We start from the raw sequence: 24,969 nt of genomic DNA on the forward strand, positions 1-24,969 counted from the left end.
CATAACGGCAATACCAGCTCTCAAGGGCATGTGGAGGCACAAGGCCTAGAGATCCTTATGCTGCAAGCAGTTGGCAGCCAACAATGTGTGCCTGCTGCTTGCACCTCATTCTGTGCCATACACGTTTGGGTTTGGGGCTGCTAAGTGGCCCTTTGCTATGGTGAGGCTATGCTGCTCTCCAGCCCTGGGTATGACACGCTGCCTTCCTTTCCCAAGGCTCTGTGTTCCCTCCACTTGGGTTCAGGCAATGAGACCCCATCCCTGTCAGCTGTCCAAGTCCTCTCCTTCTCCAGCAGAATGAGATGCTCCAACAGCCCGCTCCCCCGTGCCGCATTTAGCTAGGGCCCTATTTGTTCAGCCCGCTGGTTCCAATTAGTTTGGCCAACATCTGCCTCGTCCCCGAGGATACAGAGCTTTTTCATGACATCACTCCCCAAAATACACAGCCCCAGCCCCCAATCTTTCTGCACCCTCTGGGTCTGGAGTTTGTCCTGACTCTGGTGCCTTCCCATATGCTCATGGTGGGCAGGCACTGGAGCCCTTGCAGTGTATCAGGGTGAGGCTGAGCACCCCATCCTGACACAGCTTCCTATAGCTCCAGCTGTTTGCATCTTAACACGGGGCAGCAAGGCGGGATGCACACCAAAGGCCACAGCTCAGCTCTGCTTTGGTCAGGTTGATGGTTAGACTTGAAAATTGTGGAGGTCTTTGTCAACCTACATGATTCTAGCACATGTCCAGAAGTGAGCCCTTCTCATGCTCCACGTGAGCCTTCCCCCCGGCCAACAGGGGATCCTGACACTGCTGCTCCATTGATGGTCAAAGCAGGTTGCTCAGGGCCCATCCAGCCCAGGGCTGAGCATCTCTGGTGATGGAGAACTCACAGCTCCTGGGACTGTCCCAGACCCTCACCCTCATGACACACGTATCATGCTGCAGGGACTGCCCCAGCACAGCAGGGCTTCTCCTTGCCAAGACATGCACAAGATGCAATGGCAGGAGTCTCCCCCACACTTGAGTTCCTGGCCCTGGGAGGAAAAGTCAAGCAGGCAGTGACAGCAGTGTCTTACAAAGACACCAAATAAAAGAGAGAGGGGAAAAAAAAAAAGCCTTCTTTATTGAGAGCAGCACATATAAACCCAACCAAACCCAACCATTCTTGGCTGCGGTACCCTCCGCTCAAGCAAACAAACTAACCCACTCTAGGCTGCGTTCCAGTAACAGAAATACTATGGTGGGGAGGAGGCAGCACCGGGGGAGGAGGAGGAGGAGGAGAGCGCTGCCCCCAGGAGTCGTACAAAAAAAGGCACGGGGAAGGATCTGGGGAAAGGTGGTGGAGCGTCTCCTTCATATGCCAGGCACTTTGTGTTCCTGATAGCGGGCCGTGCCCGCAGGCAATGCCTAGCACAGATGGACGGACAGATATGCACGTGGTGAGCAGGGAGGGAGAGCCCGGTGCCAGCAGCCCACGGGCTTTGTGCACCCGTGGAGGAGAGGGGGTGTGTGGGGGAAGTACACTGGCTTGTGCTTTGAGTCCAGCAGCCGCTGGTGCCGCGTGTTGGGGTCGGGCTCAGCGAAGGCTGCAGGAGCACCGGGGGCAGCGCAGAGCCCCTGCCCGCCCTGCCGCATCCTTCCCAACAAGGTGCTCAGGCTTTGCTGTCGGCCGGGCTGTCCCCGAGGGTGGTGGCGAGCTCGCTAAAGGAGGGTCGGTCCTTGGGGCTGGGCGCCCAGCAGCGCTGCATCAGCTTGGCAAGGCGTGAAGGGCAGCCCTCGGGCTGTGGGAGCTTCGTCTTTCCCGACTGCAGACCTGGCAGAGAAGCAAAGGCCAAGGGGATGTTGGGAGGAGGCACCATCCCCTCCACGGGGAGTGAGGAGCATTCACCACGACGCGGGCTCTCACGGTGCACGAGGTGCTCCACATACCTGCTAGGACCTCGTCATCTGCCAGCGGGGTGTACGGCATCTCCCCCTGTGTGAACACCTCCCACATGAGCACCCCGAAGGACCACACGTCTGACTTGGTGGAGAACTCATCCTCCAGCACGGCTTCGGGCGGCATCCAGCGCAGCGGGATCCAGGCCTGACGGAAGTGGTAGTACTCGCTGCAGGCAGGACAGTGGCAGCTGGTGAGATGGGCATCGCTCTGTGCTCCCACCCCCCCACCAGGATCCCGGCTGACCTGTTGTACACATCCTTGCTGAGGCTCAGGGCTGAGACCTTCACCTGCCTCTGGGCGCTCACCAGGCAGTTCCTGGCCGCCAAGTCCCGGTGCACAAACCTGCCGTTGGAGAGGTGCTCCATCCCCAGCGCCACCTGTGTGCACAGAGACACCTGGCCCCAGCGAGATGCTGGCACTGGCAGCCCTCCCCAGCAGCCCCGGCGCTGTGGTGCTTCCAAAGCCACACGCTCACCTTGTGCTTGGTGCTGAGGGGCTGCGGCTTCAGGGACTCATCCTTGCTCTTGGAGATTCTCAGGAACTGCTTCAGGTCCCCCTGTGAGATAGATGGAAGCTCAGAGTTGATGTTCTAACAACGCTCATTGGTCCCCATAGTGCCTAGATGTGGTGGGCCCACAGGAGCCTTGTTCTATGGGCCATGGCCCTCCTGATCCCCGCAGGGCAAACTAGTATCTCCCTAAAGGTAAGGTCAGGGCAAGCAGGCCCATGCTTCCAGAAGGCCAGCCATGCCCCAGAGGGCTTCCTATCCCACCAGCTCCAGGCTCCCCCTAGCAGTAACCCACATTTGCAGCCATTGTGCAGTGAAGGGTCCCAAAGCTTCATCCTCCTTGGGATTCATAGAATCACCCACCCCTCACCATGGGCTGGCTGCCCCCCACCAGCTCAGGCTGCCCAGGGCCCCATCCAACTTGGCCTTGGGCACCTCCAGGGATGAGGCACCCACAGCTCTAGGCAACCTGTAAACTCAGCCTTGCCTCCTCACCCTCACCCACCCAGTGACAACAGCCCAGACCAACCCAGATGCAGGACGCCATCTCCACTATCCTCCCACAGGCTCAGGAGCTGCTGGTAGGACCCTTACCAAGTCCACATACTCCAGGACCATATAGTGCGGCTCAGCCTCACGGCACAGCCCCAGCAGCCGCACCACGTTGGTGTGGTTCAGTTTGCCAAACATCTCTGCCTCGCGCCTGAAGTCCAGCTGCAGCTGTTCATCCCTTGTCTGCAGGCTCTTCACCAGCACCAGCGCTTCACCCTCACCATCCTCTGCACCTTTTGCCTTGGCCAGGAAGACTTCACCAAACTCCCCCCTACCTGGAAGTGCAGAGCAGCACAGAGGGATACAGCATGCATTAGGACAGGCAGCTTGGTAGCAGCTGGACCTTCTGTGCCCCAGTGCACTGAGTTTCCTGGCTGGCACACACTAGACCAAGAGTTTCTTGTTGAGAAGCAGGACAGGGTGGCCCAGCATACCCAAGGTAGTGATTGTTTGCAGGTTGGAACGGGGGAAGTGCATCTTGTCAGTGGCACTGTGCCGCTTGCTGGCCCCAGAGCTGCTGCCCAGGTTGGTCAAGGCCACCTCCTCCTGGATCTCAGCCGTCGTCTGCCCATTCTGCAGCAAAGTACCACCTGCAAGGGATGTACCACATGGCTTCAGCATCCTGACAAGCAACATCACGCAGGCAATCAGTCCCTTCCGGACACCCCAAGCACCCCTAACCAGCCCCACAGAGCGCCCTCCCCACAGCTGCTCCCTGTGGGCTCACGTCTGGCCCCATCTCCGCCAGCCCTGAAATCAGATGCTGAGCAATGGCTTTGGTCCCAGAGCCAACTAGCCCCATCTGGCCTTGTCTGTCCCACACCATGCTGACATCTCCTAGGGGTGGCTACATCACAACTGCACGTGGACAGAACTCCACACAACCACAGCAGATCAGACATGAGGTGGAGCGGGCCCTGCTCATGGCCTTCTAACATCCAAGACACCCTTGGGTCCATCTGACCTGACCCCCCTGCTCCTGCAATGCTCACCTCCTTGTAACCTGGAACCTGCCACACCAGGGCAGCTTGGACCTTCTTTTATCACCTATATTAAAGCAGAGCTAGAGAGTGCTGTCCTTATAATGAACACCAGCAGACATTCTGATTAGGAAGCCCACTAGAAATTTCCCTGGCACAAAGAGAAACAAGTGAGCAACAGAAATCATTACTGCCATAAGAAAGCAGAGAGGTCTGTGTTTGTAGCAGAGAGAATGTGGTGTAGAAGGCAAACGGTGGCTTTGTGTGCATGTAGTGCTTGGATCAGACCCAGCACCAGGAAGCAAAACTTTTGTGAGCTGAATGTAAAGTGCAGAGCACAGCACCGAGCTAAGGTGACACACGTGCAGCACCACTGTGCGTTGCTGTGCACACTCCACACCTGGTCGTACCTGGCTTTGCCATGGGTCAGCTGGGTGCCGTGAAGACTGAGATGTGCTCAGTTCAGAGCTGTGCCTACTGACACGTTGTCCTCTCCCACAGGCTGGAGCAATACTTGCAGAAGGCCACAGCAGAAAAACACCATCTGCCCAATAAATCAAAGCTCGATACTACTTGCGCTCACCCTGCTTCTATGCTAATTGCCAGCAGCCCAGCACTTACGGGCTGTTTGAGCCTCTGCTGTCTGCAGCAATGACTGATGGCGTCTCAAGAATAGAAGCCTGAAGCCAAGAGGATGATACAAGACCACTGCACCCGTGCCAAGAAAATACCAAAGGCTGCAGAGCAAGTACTCTGCTGCTGAGAGACAGCACTGGTGGGTGGCAGTGCTTTTGAGCAGACATCCCCATCCGTCACAGAGCTCTGACAAGACAGGTGGTAACAAAGGGACCAAGAGGGATGAAGTTTCATTTAGGTATCTAGAAGTATTAAAAGGAAACCAAGCATAAAGCCCTGCTTTGCCCACCTCCTGCACCATGTGAGCACCTCCTGCAGAAATCAGCATGTGCCAATATGGAAATACAATACTCCCATCAGTGTCCGGGGCAGTTAACCTCCCAGATGGTTTCCATATTCACCCGAAAAAGCAGCAGTCAGGTGGAGGGGCACTGGGGAGAAGCAGAGGGTGCACAATGCCAGGGATGTGACCTCACAAGATGACTGACTAGTTAGGAATACATCCATCTGCAGGAAATCCATGGGAAGCAGCCACTTCCAATCCACAGGAAGGTTCAATCTGTCTGGCAAAGCATCCAGCTGGTGGCCAGGCAGGGAACTTTTATCACCAGGTAGGTGCTGAGAGACTTCAGGTCACCCTGCTGACTGGGGATCAGAACACAGGTGAGGTTGGAAGGAAAACACAAAGCACTTCTCCAGGGGAGGCTACGGATGTGCCAGAAAGGAGTGCAGACATCTGGGAAGCTGAGCAAGGGCTACAACTACTTACGACACAACCCTCTGAGAGCTACACTGGTTCCACATGAAGGGAATCAGAAAAGGCAGAGTCCACTGGCATAAACAAAAAATAGAATAAAGAGAGATAAAAAAAAAAAAAAACCTGCCCAAAACTGAGGCAACATGAGAAAGGATTCAAACAAATCCCTTCCAAGGAAGAGGATGATGGCCAGAGTCTGCTGGCACATGGGCTGTCTGCATGTTGGCTATGTGAAGAGCTTGCAGAGGGGACAGCAGCAGAGCACAGAACTGCAGAGATGCATCCTGGCTCTCAGAACGTTCCACAGCCAAACTTCTCTCTTCTGGAGGTTTGGTTCCAACCTCAAAGTATCCGTACAAGAGGGAAAAGCAGCCGACAAACCCCTTTGTGGTATTTTGCCAGGACCTCACAACAGCTGCCAGAAGCTCAGGCCGAGGCTGCGTGCAGGAAGAGGTCCAGGGAGCTACATAGGAAGCAAACTTGACCGCTCCCCATCACTCAGAAGTCCTCCCTGGGATCAATGACATAGGAACAAAATGCGATGTCCAAGGAAGAACTAAAACAGCTTTTGGAAGTGAAAATGATGCTGCGGAGATCTCTTGGGTTCAGGTTTATAGAAGGGCACCCTTTCCTGGCCTATTTCTCACCTGGCAGCAGGTTCCTACCACCGGCCACGACCAAAACCACGCTCACCCTCAGCCACCCCTCTCAAGGCCATGGGGCTGCCAGAGAAGCCCCCAGGACCAAGGGTGTTGGCCTCACCATTCAGACACTCCATCTCGGGCTCCTCGCCCTCCGGGTGCTTCTTCAGCCTCTTGGCTTTCCTCCTCTTCTTGCAGTAGAACATCAGCCCCAGCACGATAATAATGTAGGCGACAGCTGCTCCCACTGAGAGCCCAATGGTCTGGATCATCTTGTAGGGCGTGTGGCTGCCAAGTCCTTCATCTTCTTCTGCTGCCGGCTTGTCTGTGGGACAGAGAGCACCAAAGCCATGAGGGCACAAAGGGACTTCCCAAACCCTGTTTGAGAATGTGTTGAGGGGAGAGGAATAGCCCCAGAAGTGGGGCCTGGGATGGCAGGAGGCCATGGCCCAGCACGGGGCACCTCCCTCACCTACAACATAGAGGAAGGCCTCGCGGTGCTTGATGTTGCAGCTGTTGCCAGCAATACAGGTATATTTTCCAGAGTCCTCGGTGGTGACATCGTAAATGACCAGGGAGCCGTTGGGCATGATCTGAATCCTGCCAAGCATACAGAGACCTTTGCAAACATGAGAGGGCAGAGGCAGGCATGGGGCACCCACAGCCTTGTATACCCAGGACAGTACAGCCTCATATCCCTGCTGTAACAGTTCTCCATTCCATGCCATGCAGTGCCCAAGAACAATCAACTACAACTGAAGCTAGAAGAGCCCAGGCCCTCAGATATGGAGACAACTGACTGCATTCCCTCCCAGCTAGGGACAAGGGACAGCTGAACCCTGTCCCAGTTGGAATGGAGGCTGTGTACCTGGGCAGAAGCTTGCTGGGATCCAAAATCTTGTCCTTCCCTTTCCACTGGATATGTGGCACAGGGTCGCCCTCTGCCTGGCACTGGAACATGGCTGTGTGCCCCTGGTACACAGTTGTGGGCTCCGGCTCCAGCTTGAAGGTGACAAAAACTGGAGGCAGAGAGGCCGACATGGAGGCTGTCAGCTCCTGGGAGTGATATCGAGCTCATGCAAGAGGGCAGGGCCAGCACAGCAGCATGGCATGTGCCCTCTAGGGTTGTACCCAACACACTGGCGAACCAGACCCTCAAGCAGCACAGGGCAGAGCTTGGGGTCAGGCCAGACATCTCCCCCCTTGGAAGGACATGCCACCCACCCGAGTGCCACCCAGGAGCCCCAACAGAGAGGGAAAACATGCTGAAAAGCCCTCACCTGCCACCACCAGCTGCACGGTGGCACGGATCTCACCCTGCGGGCTGTTGGAGGCGATGCACGTGTAGTTTCCTGAGTCGCTCCTGCTCACCTTGTGGAAGGACAAGATGCCAGCTCTGTGGCTGACATGGGATGGCAGGCTGCTCCCATCTGCAGGATGGCAAGAAGAGAGATGTAGCAGCCACAGGTGATGCCCTGTACCACACAGCAGCTTCCCCCCAATCTGAAGTGGGCCAACACAAGTTCAGAAGCCATACGGACATAGTCCTGGGCAAGCACTTCTAGGTAGCAGTGCTAGAGCAGACAGTTGGAGCAAACAGCTTCCAGAGGCACCTTCCCACCTCAACCACTCTGAGAATCTCCTAGCATCTGTATAAAAGACAGACAGATCCCATTCAAGTCCCCCTCACCTGTTTTAGTCCACTGGATGGTGGGTTTTTCCCGGCCAGTGGCTGAGCAGGACACCGTAACCTCCTTGTTGAACTCCATGCACTGCAGTGGTTGGGGTGGAGGGGTGAACTTCAACTTCTCTGTAAGAGACAGAGGTGCCGTTAGGTGCCCTGGCTACAGGAGGCACCAAATGCTCTCCTGCAGGCAACAGATCTCCCTGCATGGAATGGACAGGAGGTGCTTGCCACCATACCTAGCACGTGCACCCGTGCATATCCCTCGATGCTGCCTGCCGGCGTGCTGCTCACACACTTGTACATAGTCCCATCGTACACCTCCACATTGTTGATGCGCAGCGTCCCGTTCTCTGAGATTTCAAAGCGTGAGTCCTGCCCAGAGATGGGGTAGGGAGGCAGAAACAACACTGTCATCAGCCCTGGGCTCAGGATTCAGGCCCTGTCCGTGGCACTCTGTCAATCCAGAGCTCAGCCATGCCAAATCCTCAATAGGGGCAGCCCTGCTCAGACCCATCTCTCCAACCACCATTCCACGAGCACATGGCTGGCTAGGGACAGCCCACTGAGCTCCCAGGTGCCAGGGGGTTGGAGGTAGAGTCAGGAGCAGGGACCTGAGCACAAGGAAATGAAAAGCAGTAGTGGGGTCTATGTCCTGTCACCTCACCTCGGAGATGGAGACGCCGTTGCGGTACCAGGTGACTGTAGGTTTCAGGGAGGCCTTGCTGAGGCAATGCAGGTAGCCTGGCTTGCTCTCCTCCAGCTGGCTGTCCTTGGGCATCTCCACCCACTTGGGTACCGCTAGGCATGGAAGCGAGGGGTCACACAGGTCCACTCACCACTCCTCCATTCAGCCAGCACCAGCTTGGCCAGGATGGGCAGTTCGTAACCAGTCATGAGACATGCAGGAATGCCACATCCCTCCCCACCCCACCCCAACCACCCCTTCAGCCCCTTCCAGTGCTCCCAGCCCTCCTCAGAAAGCTGCCTACTAGCCACAGTGATGCTCAGCTCCTGTTTCTTCTCCCCAGCCTTGTTGGCAGCATGGCATGTATAGGTCCCCGCATCTGCCTCGGTGATGCTGGTGAAAATGAGCTGCTCTCCCTCTTGGTACACCCTGCCAGCAGTGGGGACCCGCTCCTGGTTTCTCTCCCACCAGACCTGGGGTGTGGGTACACCCCGCGGGGCAGCACAGGACACACGATGCCCCTGGTTTGCCGTCAACACCTTAGGGGAGAAGGGTGCCATCTCTTCGATCTCTGAGGGGAGAAACAGACAGCAGGTCTCAAACAGGGCAGCGTGGCCATCCCACCAGCATCACTGTCCACACAGGAGCCACCAGCCAAGGGAAAATGTGCATAAGCTGTATGTACCAGCTAACTGGTCTGTTACTGTGTAAACCCACAGTTCCAGAAGGATAGTGCAGCTATGAGACCCACTGCCCACCCCATCACCAGGACCTCACCTGCCAGCCGCAGAGTCGCCTTCAGCACCAGAGTTTTCCCCTTCTGCCCATGGCCAATGCACTTGTAGACACCGGTGCTGCGGGCCTTCACCTGAGTGATCAGCAGGGAGCCATTGGCAAACACAGTTGTCCTGGGTATGAGGGGAGAGGCAGATCTCATCAGGCATCTCTGCAGGACACTGGGCAGAGCCACAGCCCCGTGCTGTCCTGCAGCAGCCCACAGAACAAACAGGGGGGGCTTTGTGCCAAGTCAAAGCAGAGGAAGCGGAACGAAGGAGGAAGTGGGATGCACGCTTCATTGAGGAGACGTGCTAAGAGATGTCTTCTCCTTGGAGCAGAGCTGGTTTCCAGAAAGATGCGCCCCAAAACGAGCCATCTCCAAAAGATGGCTCAGCCAGGAAAGGGAAAAAGGGGCACAAGATGGCGCCCAGGAGCTGCCAGGCCACGGGGCATGCAGCCCCAGATGGAACCATTTGCCTGGCACAGTCCCTCTGAGACATCTCTGGCTCAATATCACCATTACAAGCAACCTGGCTGGGCTGGGAGATACTGGGGATATGTGGGGGATCACCACGCATGGGCAACCTGCTGCAGGGACATCTGAGGCTGTAGGGATCACATAGGTGTTTGGGGCCCACGAACATTAATGGCTTTGGGAGTCACCACATGCAGGCAGCTGGAGCTGCAAGACAGCCAGCAGCCCAGTGTACTGCTGTGTGTATGCTGGAGGCTGGGAGGCGTCCCTGAGCCTGGGGAACACCACTTGTGGGTATCTGCTATTGGGACATGTCCCTGGCTCTGGGAACTGTCTTGACTGGGTGTCTGGGGTGCTGGCTCCATGAATCACAGAACACAAACATTTGTGGCTGGGAGACATCCCCAGTGCTGAGGATCACCACACACAGGCATCTTGGGCTCACAGCCTCCTTCAAGGACAAATCACTTTGTAAGTCTTACAGTGATGAAGGCTCCACACAAGGAACAAAGCTATGTCAAACCCAAGCCATCCAAGCTGAGAAACCAACCCCAGTGGCCACCCTGACCTTGAACACTCTTGCCCTCAGGCACAGCCAGTGTTTGGCCTCTCTCATTTACTTCTGGTGCCCCCTCCCTGCTCTTCCCAGCCCTGCCCCCATAACCGGGGTCCCTGTTACTTGGATCTGTTGGTGATGGGGCTGTCTTCGAAGAGCCACTCCTGCGTGGGAGGGGGCACGGCTGCAAACTGGCAATCAAACATGGCCTCTTCGTTCTTGGTGACAATGAGGTCCTGTGGGACGATCACCGCCTGGGGGAAGCTCTCATCTGCAGCAACAGAGACCACCGGAGGGTAAGAAAAGCAGAGCAGCCCACAGCTTACATTTGTGCTCCAGAAAACCCAAAACAGAGGCCTCAGCCTGAGCACTGGGGACACGGCTCACCGATGATATTCAGTGTGAAGTTGTCCTGACTGCACATAGAGCCAACGGCGCTGCGGGCACAGCAGTAGTACAGACCATTGTCATCGGGGCTGGCACTGCGCAGGGTGAGGGTCCGCTCCTTGCTGCTGACAGAATAGGTGCCGCGGCCATCGGGGAGCGGAGCGCTGTCCCGAAACCACTGCCACGTGGGGCTGCGAGACAAGGGCAAGAGGGTGAGCAGGTGCCGAGCGGCTCCTGGGCTCCCTGGCGAGTGGGTGTGCGGAGGGGACAGCCCAGAGATGGCCCTTTCCCTGGCTCTCCGCTCCCACCGCTGGCCCCGACACACACACGAAGCTATGAGACATGCAGCCAAGTGGACGGGACATGATCGGAAAGCGACGGAGAGTGACCGCAGCACACCAAGCAGCGCAGCGACCGGGCTGTCACAGCCCGTCCTTACTGTGCTCCTCGCTACGCGGCTCCGAGGAAGCCGTTTGCCTTCTCCCAGGGTGCTCGGCCGCAGGCTCAATCCTGCTTTTCGCCTTCCCTAGACTCTACTGCGTCCTCGCAGGAGAGAGGAGGAGAGAGAGACAGAGAGAGGGGAAGAGCGCGCGGCGAAGGCGCGGGGGGACCTCCGGCCGGGCTCCTCGGGAGGTGACCCTTACCGCGGGTGGCCGTCGATGTGACACCGCAGCACCACTGTGGAGGAGGGCTGGATCTCAGCTGCGCTGGACGGCTGCTTCAGCACCACGCTGCCCGTCTCCATCCCTGTGTGATCAAAGGAAGCCTCAGCGTGGATGGTTCTTGAGCCCAGGTAGGTGCCAGTACAGTAAAAACAAGCAACCAGCCAGCGTGGAGCAAAAGGACACCACCCTGCGAATGTCCCTCTCTGCCCTGTTCCTTAGGGGGGGAGATGGGCTCTGAATGGACCGGCAGTGCTCAGGACACGCTTGGTGCTGTAACATCCCCAATCCATCTATACAAATGGGGAAGGCAGCATCTCTGAGAGCCTTGGCGACATCAGAAGATGCGAGGGCCTAGAAGGCATGATGGATGTGGGAGCTGGAGAGGAATCATTTAGATTGGAAAAGATCCTTAAGAGCATCAGGTCTGACCACCAACATAAGAGGGCCAATGTATGTCCCTAAGTACCCTATACACACGCTTCTTAAACACCTCCAGGGATGGGGACTCCACCACCTCCCAGCAGGCTGTTTCAATACCAGCCACCCTTTTCCTGAAGAAATTCTTCCTGATATCCAATCTGAACCTCCCCTGGTGCAACTCAAGACCATTTCCTGGCACCCCAACTACCTGACCCATGCTGTGCTTCCTCAGTCCTCGTCCAACTATCACCCCACACACCAGCAGGCAATCCCAGCCCCATGCCCACCCAAGGGAGCGCTGTGCCCTTGCCCCACACTCACACTTGATATTGAAGGATGCGTTGGCTGTGCGAGCCTCCTCCCCGCTCTGCACATTCCTTGCCACGCACTGGAAGCTCCCAGCATCCCGATGCCGGTCAACAGCGGCAAACTGGAGGTTGCTGCCTTCCTTGAAGCGCTGCTCCGTGTCCTGGATGGGGAGCCCATTCTGCAGCCACTCAAACTCCACGTGGGCCGGGTCCTCCACCTCGCAGCGGAGGATGGCACTGCGGCCATGCAGGGCGTCCTGCGAGTACGGCTCCTTGGTGAAACGGATTGCTGCCTGAGCCCCCACCACTGCAGGACAGAGAAAGGAAGGCACGCTAGAGCACGGGGATGGGCAGAGAGCAGTGAGGAAGCACCGCTGGCTCACACTGGTCTCTAGAGAGCTACAAGTGCAGCATAAGGAGAAACATCTTCCAAAGCACAACCCCCTGTAGAGCTCATCGATCTTGGCTAGTCCCGCACCTACATTCAAACAGGTTTGGTGCTCTAAAGCTCTTGCCTCCCAACAGCCATGTGGAAAGGGCTGCTCTGAGCCAAGCACGGCTCCCTGGGGCGCCAGCTGTGGCTGCTGCATGTCCAGCCTGCACATGGAAGCACCTTACAGCACCCAGGCTAGTGAATCTGCTGCCAAAAAGCTGGAGAGCAAGCAGCTTCCTTGGGCAGCTCAGGTGTTTCTTTGTGCCCCTCCTGATGCGGGCACATGCCCGAAGCCTTAACCATGCAGCAGGATCGTCCCAGAGCTGAACACATGGACTATTTCCAGGCTTCCCTCGAATCCTCTATCGTCTCTCCTTGGGACCACGACTCTATCTCACATCCTCAGATCTTACCAAGCAAAAAACTGCCCTGGAACAAGGAGCACAGCACAGAGGATGCAGCATCTACACTTGCCAGCTGAAATCAAAACAAGAAATTGCAGTGGCTGACCACGGGGCCTGATAGCGGCCACAGGGTGGCTCTGGATAGCTGGAAGCATCTCTTTGCAGGGAGGAAGCAAGCCATCAGCCTCGAGCCCCACCCGGCTGTGAAGACTGAGCTCATTGAGCAAATGACACAAGTGAGCAGAGCCGTGCTGCAGCTTCCAGAGGCGCTGGAAAACCCAAGTGTCCTCCCTCCAAACAACAAGCCTCAGTGCCCGGGGGACATGCAGACAGCGCTCAGTGTGGCTGCTGGGGACAGAACCAACGTTCCGCTGTCCGGCTGCCGCCTGGCCGCAGCCAGCCATGCAGGCGCTCTGCTCTGGTTCCCAGCTGGCCGCAGAGAGGAGAGCAGACAAAGGGCAATTGAGCGCATGCAGATCGCTGCAGGGCTCCGCTCCCGGCTCTGTGCTCTGTGAGGAAAGGAGCCAAGCCAGGCAGATGTTGAGCAGCTTTGAAGTGCTCTCTCATGGAGGAATAACGTGGTCAGAGTGATGCACTCCCAGCTCTGCACCAGGACAGCTCTGCGGAGGGACAGAGGACGTGGACAAAGCTCGGTATGAGCTCCACAATGGAAGCATGGATTTCCTAAGGTGGAGGGAGGCACTGGGATCCAGCTCCCTGCTGAAATAAGAGGAACTATTTGTGTAACCTCAGAAACGGACACAACCAGCTCAGGTCAAGTGAGATCTATGCCACGAGCATCCTCGTCGAGTACGCTTGCCAAAGCAAACTGAGATAAGTAAGGATCCAAGTGCAGTAAGAGCCAGACACCTCTGCTGTGTTCTAACGCGGAAACACTGGCTGCATAAACTGGAACCCAACGAGTGAGATTTGGGCTGTAAGGAAAAATGGGACGTGGTTTAGCAGGCATCATGGCTATGGGCAACAGCTGGACTAGCTGACCTTATAGACGCCTTTTCCAACCTTAATGATTCTGAGGGTAGCAGCTGGATGTTAAACAGCCATTTGGAAGTAGAAGACTCCAGAAACCCAGAAGTGGATGCTCTCGATCCACAGAGAAGAGCCCAGTGCTTGGGGAGGGGAAGCAGAGCCTGCAGCATCACTGCACGGCACAGCCATGGTCACGCAGGGCTGAGCTGCTGGAGTCCTCCAGAGATCCTGCAGCAGAGGGCAGAGCTGGCTCCGCTCTGTCTGATCAGACACCTCCACGATGGCGTACGACTTCACAAGCTAATTCGGGCTGGGCGGCATCAGCACCTGAAAAAATACTCATGCAACACCACTTCTACTATGTGCACAGGAAGGCAGCTCAGCAAACCCAAGCCAGAGCAGAACCCCTTCCTTTGTGGTGTGGCTGGGCCCAGCCGAGCAGCTCTTCTCAATGCGCGTGCTGGCAAGCACCCATGAGCTGCATATGCATGCAACACAAACCATCCCCAGCTGGGGGAAGAAACCCTCAACACATGTCTCTGGCCTAAAATCATTTTAGCTGTGGCTGCAGAGAGCTCTTTGGGAAAGCTTCAGCCCAGTTGGATAAACGTAGTTTTAAACTCAGCACACTCTCAAACACCCAGCAGAGTTTCACCTGAGGTTTATTTAATGGAACCACAGTAGCTTCCAGGTGAGGCAGCTGACGGAGCTTGAGTGAATGGTGCAGGAAAGTAGCACTGGTACCTGTGGGTCCCCTGGTGGCATTCCCAGACCCCACAGAGGAAAGGGATCGGAACCAGTGGGAAGAGGAGGCTCTGCCACATCCCAGCTCCAAGAGCGTTCCCATGGCAAGGATCCAGATCCAGGATCACAGCACCCTTCATGCACTGGGGTATCACCGAGACTTTGCCCTACACCCTCCTCCCAAGTTCCTCCAAGCCCATCTGGCTTCTGCAGCTCTGCACCAGCCAAGGCAGCCAGGCAGCACAATCCCTGCCCCGCCTGGCGGGCTGCATCTTGAAGCGATCCCAAAAGATCATTGTCTCTCTGCCTAACGACATCGCTGGGGAATGCAGCCTCCACCACAAAGCCCTCAGCTGCTGCACAGCCCTGCTCCCTGCTGTGCCTGCAGCTCACCTACAGCTATGCTGGGAAAAGAGCTAGGAGCAGGTAGAGGTGCTGCACGTTGCTTTGGGACATCCACATCCCTCCCCACCACGGGCCACCCATACCTTGGCATCAATGAGCTGGGCAAGCTCTGGGCTGAGGACAGAAGGGGACAAGGAAAGGGCTCACATTATTCTTTTTGACCCCCAAAATCCTAGGCTAGATGGCTCTTGAGACACCACGGCTGACGTAAGGATGTGAGTAATCCCAAAGCTGCTAGCCACCAAACATGCTAAAGGCGTGGGAATAGGAATTAGGAAAGGGTTTGAAGGCTTCCTGATTGGGAAAGGTCTGTGGGGCTTGCACAGCTTGCAGCTAGGCAACAGCAGTGCTATCCTGCAGCTCTGCCTCCCGGAGTGATGCTACGAAGCTCACCCTGCCTTGGCCCTGCCACGTGTGCGAGCCAGCTCCTTTAATTCTGGGTATGTGGATGAGAGGAGATACAATGCATCTGCAGCACTCAGGGCAGCAGTGCCTTGCCACCAAGCAAGAACAGCACGCCAGCATCTGCTCTTTGTCCTGGCGAGCTCTCAGTGTGCGCAGGGCCCCGTACAGACCTCCCATTCACAGCTCGAGCAAGCCATGTGTTTCCTGGCACAGGTCATTACAAACACGCTCCTGTAAATGCAGATTTTTGGCACGGAACGACACACGGGGCAGCTTTTCATCCCCTCCTGGTCTCAAACACGGAGCCAGCATGCTCGCTTGCACCAGCTGAAGCTATAGAAGCAGGCAAGAAAAAAATCATTACAGCTGAATAACACAAGAAACTCCACTGCCTGGTGGGCTGGTCCCTACAGCCACGTAAAGCAGCTGCTCGGAGCGCGCCTGCCCCGTGCACAGCCTATCCCACTGCTTAGCAGATACTGCAGAAACAGCAGCCAAGCCAAACACCCAGAGAGATTTGCATCTCCAAATGATTTCCAGCCAGCACGTTCCTCTCTGCGAGAGGCTCCAGTTGAGAAAGCCTCTCAAATGGGTCGAGTTGCAATAAACCCCTCTCCCCCGCCAGGCCAGATGGAAATGGTTTGATGCAGGGAAGGAGCTCCGAGCATGGCGTGTCTGGTCTCAGCGAGCTCAACATCTGGAAAGCCTTTGGGCACCCATCATGTCAGCCTTTTAAAACCACAGTGTGTCCCACTCTAGTTAAAGTAAAAAGAAAAACTTGCCCCATGCCTGGGAAAAAGATTATGTGAGTCACCAGCACAGCTGGACGGGTCCAACCCTGCACTTTCAAGAGATGCTGTGCTAGAGTGACTGTGGCTTCCAGCACCAGGAGCTCCAGGGGCAGCCCAAGACAACAAGGGACGCAGGAAAACACTCTTTGTCCCTCTGGCCATGCCACACACCTGGCAACCAAAAGGGACCAGAAATTCTTCCAAGAGCCCTGTCACAAAGCACCCAGATATGCAGCCTTCCAAGAGGGATTTACTGATCCAGAGGGAATGCAACCCAAGTTCAAAGTACACACGAAGGCATCCCAATCCTGTAACAGCTGGAAGCATCTGCTCATCTCACAGTACATCTCGCAGTTTGGCCTGGGTCCCAGATGAAAACTGCAGAGCTGGATCACTCTTCCCTCACCTCCATCCCTGTGTGACAATGCAAGACTGCATCTACACCAGACCCGGGCCACCACAGAACATCACGGCTCACAGCAGGAGCCCTGCGATGCACGGCAGATGCAGGCCCTTGTTTGGGAGCATCTTGGCTCCCAGCAGAACGTCGAGCCTCAGCCTCTCCATGGTGGGGATCACTGCACCTCTCCACCAACCTCCACATACAGGGCAACCACCAAGTATCCAACTCAGCCCTTCAAATCAAGCTTTAGTGTTAAGGAAAAAAAAAAAGAAGCAGAAAAATCCCTATAACCACATAGTGCAATTCCCAGTAGCCTCCCAGCACTCTTCAGAGAGACTGGGAGCTGTGGGGATTCTCATCTAGCAGCCCTCCCTGCCCTTCCAGAGCCTGTCCTTGGGAATGGCACAGCCAAGTTTCTGACCAGTCATTGCATGGAAGCAGAACAAAGCCACCAGGGATTTACATCTGCTTTGTAAATCAATCACGGGGTGAACACGGAGGCAGCGCTCACAGCACCGTGCTGGGGGCAGATGGCCGTGGGAAGGGGAGCAGTCCACCCCATGCTGTCCCAAAGCAGGAACAGGAGCTGCCTGCGCATCTACTGTGGGAGAACATCTCAGTATCAATGAGAGAAAGGCACTGCATGAGGACCCTGCTTATTGCATGGCCTCCAGACAGCAGGATAAAAGCAGAGCCACACAAAGCGACATGGCTGGGGACAGGGTGGTGGTGGAGAGTGAGATCCACAACAGCACCAGGGACATCACTCTGAACCCAAGCAGTGATGGGACTGTTCCGGAAGGTTTCTCCTCACTGTCAGAAAGAGCAGGGCTGCACCCAGTCTGCTGGTACCGCCTGCATGCTAGGCAGGTGGTCTCCAAGACCAAGGAATTCACTAGCAGTCTTGATTTGATGGCAGATGCCCAGTCATCTGGGCCTGTACCCTGCAGGCAAACGCCAGCACCTTGCTCCTGCAGTGGGGATGCCAGACCAGGACAGGGAACCCCAGCAGCTACGGTGGCTCCCACAGCTGGCTAGGGCTGCTGAACCAGCACGACTGGCCTTGGTCAGGACAACTCCCTGTCCGTCTGGAGAACAGGCTGACACTGCTCTGAACCATACCTGCACGCAGGGCTGTGCCCGTGCTCCTGGCAGCTGTCACAAGAGAATGTGTGGGCATCTCTGGTGGGAGCAGCCGCAGGGAAAGGATGCAGTGCACAGGGCTGTGTGGTGGCCCACAGCCACCCGAGCCCAGGTAGCCTTCCTGCACCGAGAGGAATCACTGAGCCCACTGCCCCTGCAATGCAGAGGATCACTGCAGAGTACATCAGGTGCTGCCCGACCTTCAAGGCAATGCCAGGGCCAATACCACCAAGCCAATACCACCAGGCCCTGGAGACAGAGCAGCAAGCAAGATGAGAAGTCGAGAGCCTGAGGGTTGGAGCTGGAGCTCCTGCTGGCTCAATTAAACCCTCCTTAACAGCCCATCAGCCAAAGGCTCCAAGCAGACCTTGTGCTGCTGGGTTGCCAAGCCCCACTGAGGAGCACACATGCTTTGAGGGTGACTCAGCACCAGCGCTGAGCTCACTGCACCCACTGGGGCTGCCAACTGACTCTCCCAGGAGCTCTCGGAGCCCTCCAGCAATTCCCGGCCTCCTCAGGAACGCTGATTTACGGCTGACGCGTGCTACCAGCAGCATGCAGCAGGTTGGAGACACAGCAGGTCTGCATGGGTTGAGCAGGAGCCAGCAGCGTGCCCAGGTGGCCAAGAAGCCTGTGTCAGATACAGCATGGCTACTAAGATTGGGAAGGTGACCGTCCCTCTGCACTGACACTGGTGAGGCCGCACCTCGAGTGCAAGTCTTTATAGCTGGACTTGGTCATCTTGAAGGTCTTCTGGCTGACACAGCAAGGCTGCGCTGCTTCTCTCCCGTTAAAGGAACACAGCAGACAGATGCCAAACAAAGTCATGATGAGCCACGTGCTCCCTGCACCGTGGCCTTGAAGTACGACACAGTGCTTCCCCAAAGTTAAGTGAGGGCCCAGGAGAATGCAAAAGTCACTGCCATGCAAAATCCCTTTGGTGGTGCAGGAGAGCTCAGGTGACACTGAAGGGCCAGGAAGGTCCTGCCAGCCCCTGAGATCGCTCAGGGCACAAGGAGAAACCCTGCGACAACTAGTTGTGTTGCATTATCTTTGTTAGCTCAGCACAGGGCCCAAGGGAAGGCATGGAGCTGTGTCAGGGGAGGGCAGGAGGGGCTGAGGGAAAGGCTGTGCCCCAGAGGGCGGTGGGCATCACAGGCTGCACAGGGCAGTGGGCACAGCCACGATGCCGGAGCTCAGGGAGCGCTGGGACACCGCTCTCAGATATTGGGGCTGGGGGTGCTGTGTGGGGCCGGGGGTTGGGCTCAGTGATCCTGGTGGGTCCCTTTTAGCTTGGGATATTCAGTGATTCTATGAAAGCTCTTTGTCAGACCTCAGTGTGTGCTGCTGATTGCCATGACTGCTGATTCATTCATTCACTGCTGGTGGCCTCTCCCTGAAGCTCTCCTGTTCTTGTTAAATCACACACCTCATCTAATCTCTTGTACAAAAATCTGCAAAACAGGTTGGGTTCATTCCAATTCCAGATATTCCACAATTCTATGACCGCTCAAGAACGCACCTCACAATAATCAGGACCAGAACTGTCTAGGCTTGAAAAAATCTTCAAGATCACCAAGCCCGACCATGGCACACGACCTACCAGGACACATTATCATCATGGCAGCACTCACTGTTGTATCTTCGCACCCCCTCTCTGGCTCCTGTATCCCAAATCCAGCCAAGAAGGACTTCACACCAGTGCTGTGTGCATGGAGGGAGCCCCTGGCCAGGCCTTCATGCTTTCCTCCCTTCCTCATCTATTCCAGCAGATGATGGGAAACACCAGCGTAAGCTCTACAGAGCTGCCTGGTGCTCCCCTTCAGCAAACAGGAGCCCCAGCCAGCCCAGAGAACAGAAGCTCAAGCTGCAGAGATGAGAGAAGGATGTGGGGGGAGGAGGAGGAGGAGGCCAGGACAAGGGAAACATCACAAGGAAGGGAAGCACACACATGAAGCCTCCCAGGAAGGCCGGCCACTCCATCATGCATCCAGCCTCAAAGGGAAAGTATGGAGGGACAGAGTCAAAGTCAGGCTGGAGCCCAAGCTGTGCCATGGGTCCGGCTTGAGGTGAGCGAGCCTCTGGAGCATCCTGCTCCTCCACTTGGTTTCATGCAGGTTTGACCTGTTTGCTCCTCTCCCCTTCAAAGGTGAGAAAAGCTCCTGGGAAAGGCACTCCCGACGACACACCAGCTCTTCCCAGCAGCCAAAACATGCCCCGTGCTCCCAGCAGCACCAGAGACAAGAGGAGCTGCCAAAAGGCCACTGGGGACAGACCTGAAAGTGGCCTGCTCCACCGGCTACAGCGCTGCCTCTCCTGTTCCTACAGGCTCACAAGCACCACAGGGGCACTAATCAACACAGACTGCCACACTGTGTGCTCATTTCTATTCTTTGTCACCCTGCCTGTCTCCTGGGCACCAAGCATCACCCACAGCTCCCCATACCTGCCCCTCACCACACCCCACAGCACTGCAGCCTTCATCCCGCTCCTCCTCTTTCCCCATTGGCAGTGAGGGCACAGAAGGGAACAGATCCGTGTTTATTTTCACCGGGGCCAATTATGAATCTCTATTAAAAGCCACAGAAATAGGTAAGCAGACAGAGAAGCCAGTATTTCCTGTGCTCATGCAATATTAATTAAAAGGCAGCTTCTCTATGAAACGCTGCTATATTACTTGTGTGCTAAAAATGGAGAGAAGTCGGTGCGTGGGGAGGAGATGTGAGCAGGGCACTTTGTGCAGCACTCCCATGAATCAATAGCTCTGCAGGGTGCTTGCTGCAGATACACCCAATGCAACGCTCCCAGTTACAGAAAGGCACAGGATCTCTATCCTAAAGCTCTCTGTCCCTGACAGCCTCAGCAGCCCAGATGTGATGTCTCACTCATCATCATCTGGCTCCAGAAGACACAAGAGATGCTACGAGTGGATATGGACACCATGGCTCAGAGCTGGGCAACAGGAGAGTCCTCAGGAGCTAACCCAATGGAGAAGTCACATCTGTCGCCTCCATCGCCAGCCCTTCACATGGGACATGAGCACTGCTGGGGGCTGCCACAGAGCAGGCAGCAGACCTCCCTGGGGCTGCAGGGACACACACCAAAGCAGCGGCATGGAGAGCAACAAAGGCATTTGCAAGCCACAGCTTGTCCTGCCTTTAACCATTTGGAGAGCTGCTGGATGTTTTGGAATCAAAAGCTTTCTTTGTGCTCTTGAAGAGGCCAACAAACCATCCTAATGAGGGAAGTGTTTATCTGAGGTCTTAAGCAACACTGTGCCTATTTCATGCCGGCATCGCATTTGACAGAGAGGACAGCCCAGCCTGAGCTGCCCACGGGCACATTGATCAGCCTTCCCCTCTGCAGCCTGGGGGAGGCTCGGGCTCTCCATGCTGCAGATCACACTTGAGGTGTTGGGTACAGAGCTGGTAGGACCGCGGTGACAGCTGGCAGGCACTGCACTGACACTATACAGAGCGGCCTGAGCTGCAGCCAGCAGCATTCCTGTCCTCTAGGATGGAAGCTGAAAGACAGGCAGCTTAAACCCCAGCCTTGCCATACAGTCACAGAAAAGTTACGGTTGGAAAAGACCCCTAAGATCACTTATTCCAAATGCTAATCCACCACCACCATGCCCACTGAACCACGTCCCTTGTCCTGAAGGAGCTCCCAAGTCCCATCACCAGCTTCAGGAGCGCTGCTGCTTTTCCCAGCCTTGCTCAGCAGAGCTGGAGGGTTCGCACAGCCAAAAGCTGCTGTGCCACCCGGTTCCCCAGACAGGAGCCTGCCCATACCAGTTTCCCTGCAGGACACAAAGGCTGCCATAACCCATCCCAGCCTCCAAGTCCCCACTACCTGCCATCACGGGTTCAACGCAAGCACCCAAGGCCCTGAGCACACCCCAACCCACAAGCACCCCAAACCCAGCAGAAGCCTGCTCTGTTCAACCAGGGCTTTGCTTGACACGAAGGCACAGCAGTGGCATCCTACTGCCTCAGCTGTTGGAGGCTGCGAGCTGCTCTGAGATCCCCTTCCCTCCCTGCTGCTGGGACACATCAGTCACCTCCCATAGGTCAGGAGAGCTGCCTCTTGCACGTGTAGGCAAGGATTGTGCCTCCAAGAAACAGCAAAGCTTACACGGAGAGCAGAAGCATGGCATGGCTCAGCCTAACCAACTCAGAAAAAACATTTCTGTATCAACTAATACAAAAGCTAAAGACTTGGAGAAATGCTGGCACTCGGAGTGAGGAACGGAGCCGGAGCAGCAGTCAATGAAAAGCACATGCGCTGCAGACCTGGCTGCCAACACAAATTGATGCTTCGAAACAAAGAGCACTTGTGTTTGGCTCCAGGATCTTCCACGGCTCCTCGGCAGGGGATGCACAGATGGGAAGGAAGCGCAGGTAGAGACACGGGAATGGCACTTGCAGCCGAGCGCTTTGTGAAACAAAGGCACTGCCCAAAATGGAGTCCCTGCTGTGACCTGCGGGGCAGAACGGCTCATCCCCATCCCGCACTGAAGGGGAGCGTGGGACAAACCTTTGGGCACGACGAATCGCGGAGTCACCGAGGTTGGAAACGACCACTGAGATCATCACCGTGTCCGACCGTCAGCCCACGAGCTCGGGCAGCGCCCCGACCCGCAGCGCTGCGGGCTGCCGGGGAACCATCCACACCTCGACGGCAGCCACACGTTGTGCCCGCAGCAGCCTCACCTGCCGCCCAGCAGCTCCATCCCGGCTGCAGGAGCGCTCCCCGGGCACGCCGGGGCACGAGGCACTTTGCACCGCAGCCCCACGGCACCAGATACCATCTGCTTCCTGTACCGAGCGGCCCAGCGCATCCCGCGGGCACCGAACGGGACCACCCCGATGCCCCAAAACCCAGCGCAGCGCCCACCGCTTCCACGGCCCCGACGCTCGCGGCTCGCAGCTCCCCGCTGCAGGGCGGCTCCAAGGGGTCCCGGCCGACGATGTGCCGCGCTCCGACCCGGGGAGGGGAAGGTTCCCCCCGCTCACAAAGGGCACGTTTGTACCCGCGTCCAACGCTAAATGCGCGGTTGTTCCGAGCCGCCGGAGCCGGCGGGCAGTGGAAACACCCGCTGCTCCGCGGAATAGTTCGCATTCCTGCTCTGAGGGCCGCGCTTGGAAACGCTCAGAGAGGAAGGAGTGTTTATTCACCGAGAGAGGTGCGGGGCCGGCTATTGACTTAGGCCCACGTGTAATTGCCGGAGGACGGCTTTGATCTCCGCGGCTCGACCGGCAGATGAATGGCAAGGAAGGGAAGAAAAATAGCAGTGTCAGGTTCCCGGCAGATACCCGCAGCCGGGGCCTCACCGCCCGCACGGCTTTGTGCAGCCCGGCCCCTCTCCTCCCTCCGCTCGGTGGCCGCGGGGCAGCGAGGTCCGGGCTGCAGCCACGGGGACGTACAGGGACCGGGCACCGGCACAGCGCCACGGTCGCAGCATCCCCGCGGCGCCGGGAGCAGATGGCAGCCCGGGCTCAGCGAGCAGAGCCGCCCAAGCTCCTTAACGCCGGGATCTCATCCGCTCGCCCCTCTTCTCCTTTAGGAGCCGGAGGCCCCTGCAGACGGACATCTCCCGTTCGGGGTATTTTGCCTTTCCAGAAGCGTTGACTCAGCGAATAGCTGCTCCGACCGCACAGCCGCGCACAGCCTCCGGGCCGCGGTGCCACCCGCTGCGGGCAGAGCGCGGCCCGGACACGAGCCAGACACCGCCGGAGCGGATCGGAACGATCGGAGCGCGGCGCTGCCCACCGCCCGCCCCCCCACAGCGCGGGGCTCCCCGGGAGGGGCGCGCAGCCCCCGCAGCGCCGCGCGGAGCCGAACCCGAACCCGAACCCGAACCCCGGGCTGACGGAGCGTCGCGCCCGCACTCACCGAGCAGCAGCAGCAGCAGCAGCGCCCGCAGCGCCGCCATCCTTCGCCCCGCGCCGCTCACAGCGCGCCCCGCGCACGGGCCATGCCGACACCCCGCCCGCCGCCACCGCCGGGAGGGGCTTCCGGGGGAGGGGCGGGCGGCGGAAACCGGGCGGGGCCCGGGGAGATGGAGAGCGCCGCCCTGCGCCGCGTCCGCCGGACCGGCCGTGCCGGCACACGTGGGCCCCGTGCCCGCGAGGCCGCCGAGCCCCGGCCGCCAACACCGCGGGGAAACCGCCGCTTCCTGCGGCCCCGACCCGCTGCGGGGGCGGCCGGGCTCGGGGCGGCCGCAGGTGGAAGGCGGGGGCTGGAAGCGGGTTCCGGCGAGGCTCGTCCCGCAGCAACGGAGCCACGGCCGCAGCGGTGTGAGCGGGTTTATTGGGTTGGCACCGCCGGCCTCCCCCGGGGAAGCGCCGCTCCAGGTGCCGCCCGTCCCACCCGGTCGCCGGGCCCTCTCCCCTCGGAGCCCCCCGTCCCTGCAGCGGCGGCTCCGTGCCACGCTGCGGACCCCACGTCTGGCAGGCGGCATTTGGCACCTGGACGCCACCGGCTCCCGGCTGGCACGAGCAGAGGCCGGGCGAGCCCTCAGCCACCACCCGGTGCGGTGTGTCCGGCTGGTGCCCAGCGCGGTGAGCGGGGCGTGAGGGCGCGTGGCCGCGTCCCGCAGCTCAGAGCCGCCATCCCCGCCGGGCGCAGCGCGGCACAGCGGCGGGGCTTCACTCCGCCCGGCGGATGAACCAGATCTCGTTGCGGCGCTGAGGGACGCTGGGGTTCTCATAGACCGCCACGATGTAGGTTTCGTGCAGCACGGCGTCCGTGGAGCCCAGCAGCTCCCAGAAGAGAGCGATCTCCCGTAGGATGGTCTCCTCCGTGGTCATCCCGTAGAACACCCTGCGGCAAAGGGAGCGCTGTCAGCGGGGGCGGCTCGCTGCCGGCACGGCCCCTATGCACGGAGCCCCGCGGTCACCTGGCCAGCACCCGGAGCGGGGCCCTCTCGGTGATGTGGATCTCGGGGTCCATGGGGGCGGGGGGGTCGTGCTGGAACTCCCCCGGGATGTAGTAGGCGGTCAGCACCTCGCGCTCCAACTCGGTCCCCTCCTTGGTTAGGTGGATTTCGTTCAGCACGGGGATGGTCATGCCCAGGTAGCAACCTGCCAGGAGGCGGTGGGCACGGTGAGGTGACTGGGCTGGCAGCGCAGCCCCCCACCACCCCGCTCCCCCCCCCTCCACTGACCCCTCTGTCCCTGCCTGCACACACCTACAGAGTTCTCCTTGCAGATGTAGCGCATGAGCTTCATGAAGCTCAGGGAGATGCTCTGCTCATACAGGGGTTCCCCCTTGGTG

At 57.9% G+C, this 24,969-nt stretch overlaps 1 protein-coding gene across 1 annotated transcript; it reads right to left on the reverse strand.

The window, feature by feature from the left end:
• Positions 1-1,094: 1,094 nt before the first annotated feature.
• PTK7 (protein tyrosine kinase 7 (inactive)) lies at positions 1,095-24,513 on the reverse strand. Its single transcript, XM_015856622.2, has 20 exons — positions 23,587-24,513; positions 11,984-12,277; positions 11,222-11,324; positions 10,578-10,768; positions 10,314-10,461; positions 9,160-9,290; positions 8,687-8,953; positions 8,362-8,495; positions 7,934-8,069; positions 7,701-7,820; positions 7,291-7,440; positions 6,879-7,029; positions 6,483-6,610; positions 6,132-6,335; positions 3,431-3,586; positions 3,039-3,271; positions 2,412-2,492; positions 2,180-2,331; positions 1,924-2,102; positions 1,095-1,807 (listed from the first exon to the last, which is right to left on the reverse strand). The coding sequence occupies exons 1-20, from the start codon at positions 24,401-24,403 to the stop codon at positions 1,647-1,649; spliced, it is 3,936 nt and encodes a 1,311-aa protein (XP_015712108.1). The 5' UTR covers positions 24,404-24,513; the 3' UTR covers positions 1,095-1,646.
• Between the last annotated feature and the right edge of the window lie 456 nt (positions 24,514-24,969).

Source organism: Coturnix japonica, chromosome 3, assembly GCF_001577835.2.
Source record: "Coturnix japonica isolate 7356 chromosome 3, Coturnix japonica 2.1, whole genome shotgun sequence".
Lineage (NCBI taxonomy): Eukaryota > Metazoa > Chordata > Aves > Galliformes > Phasianidae > Coturnix > Coturnix japonica.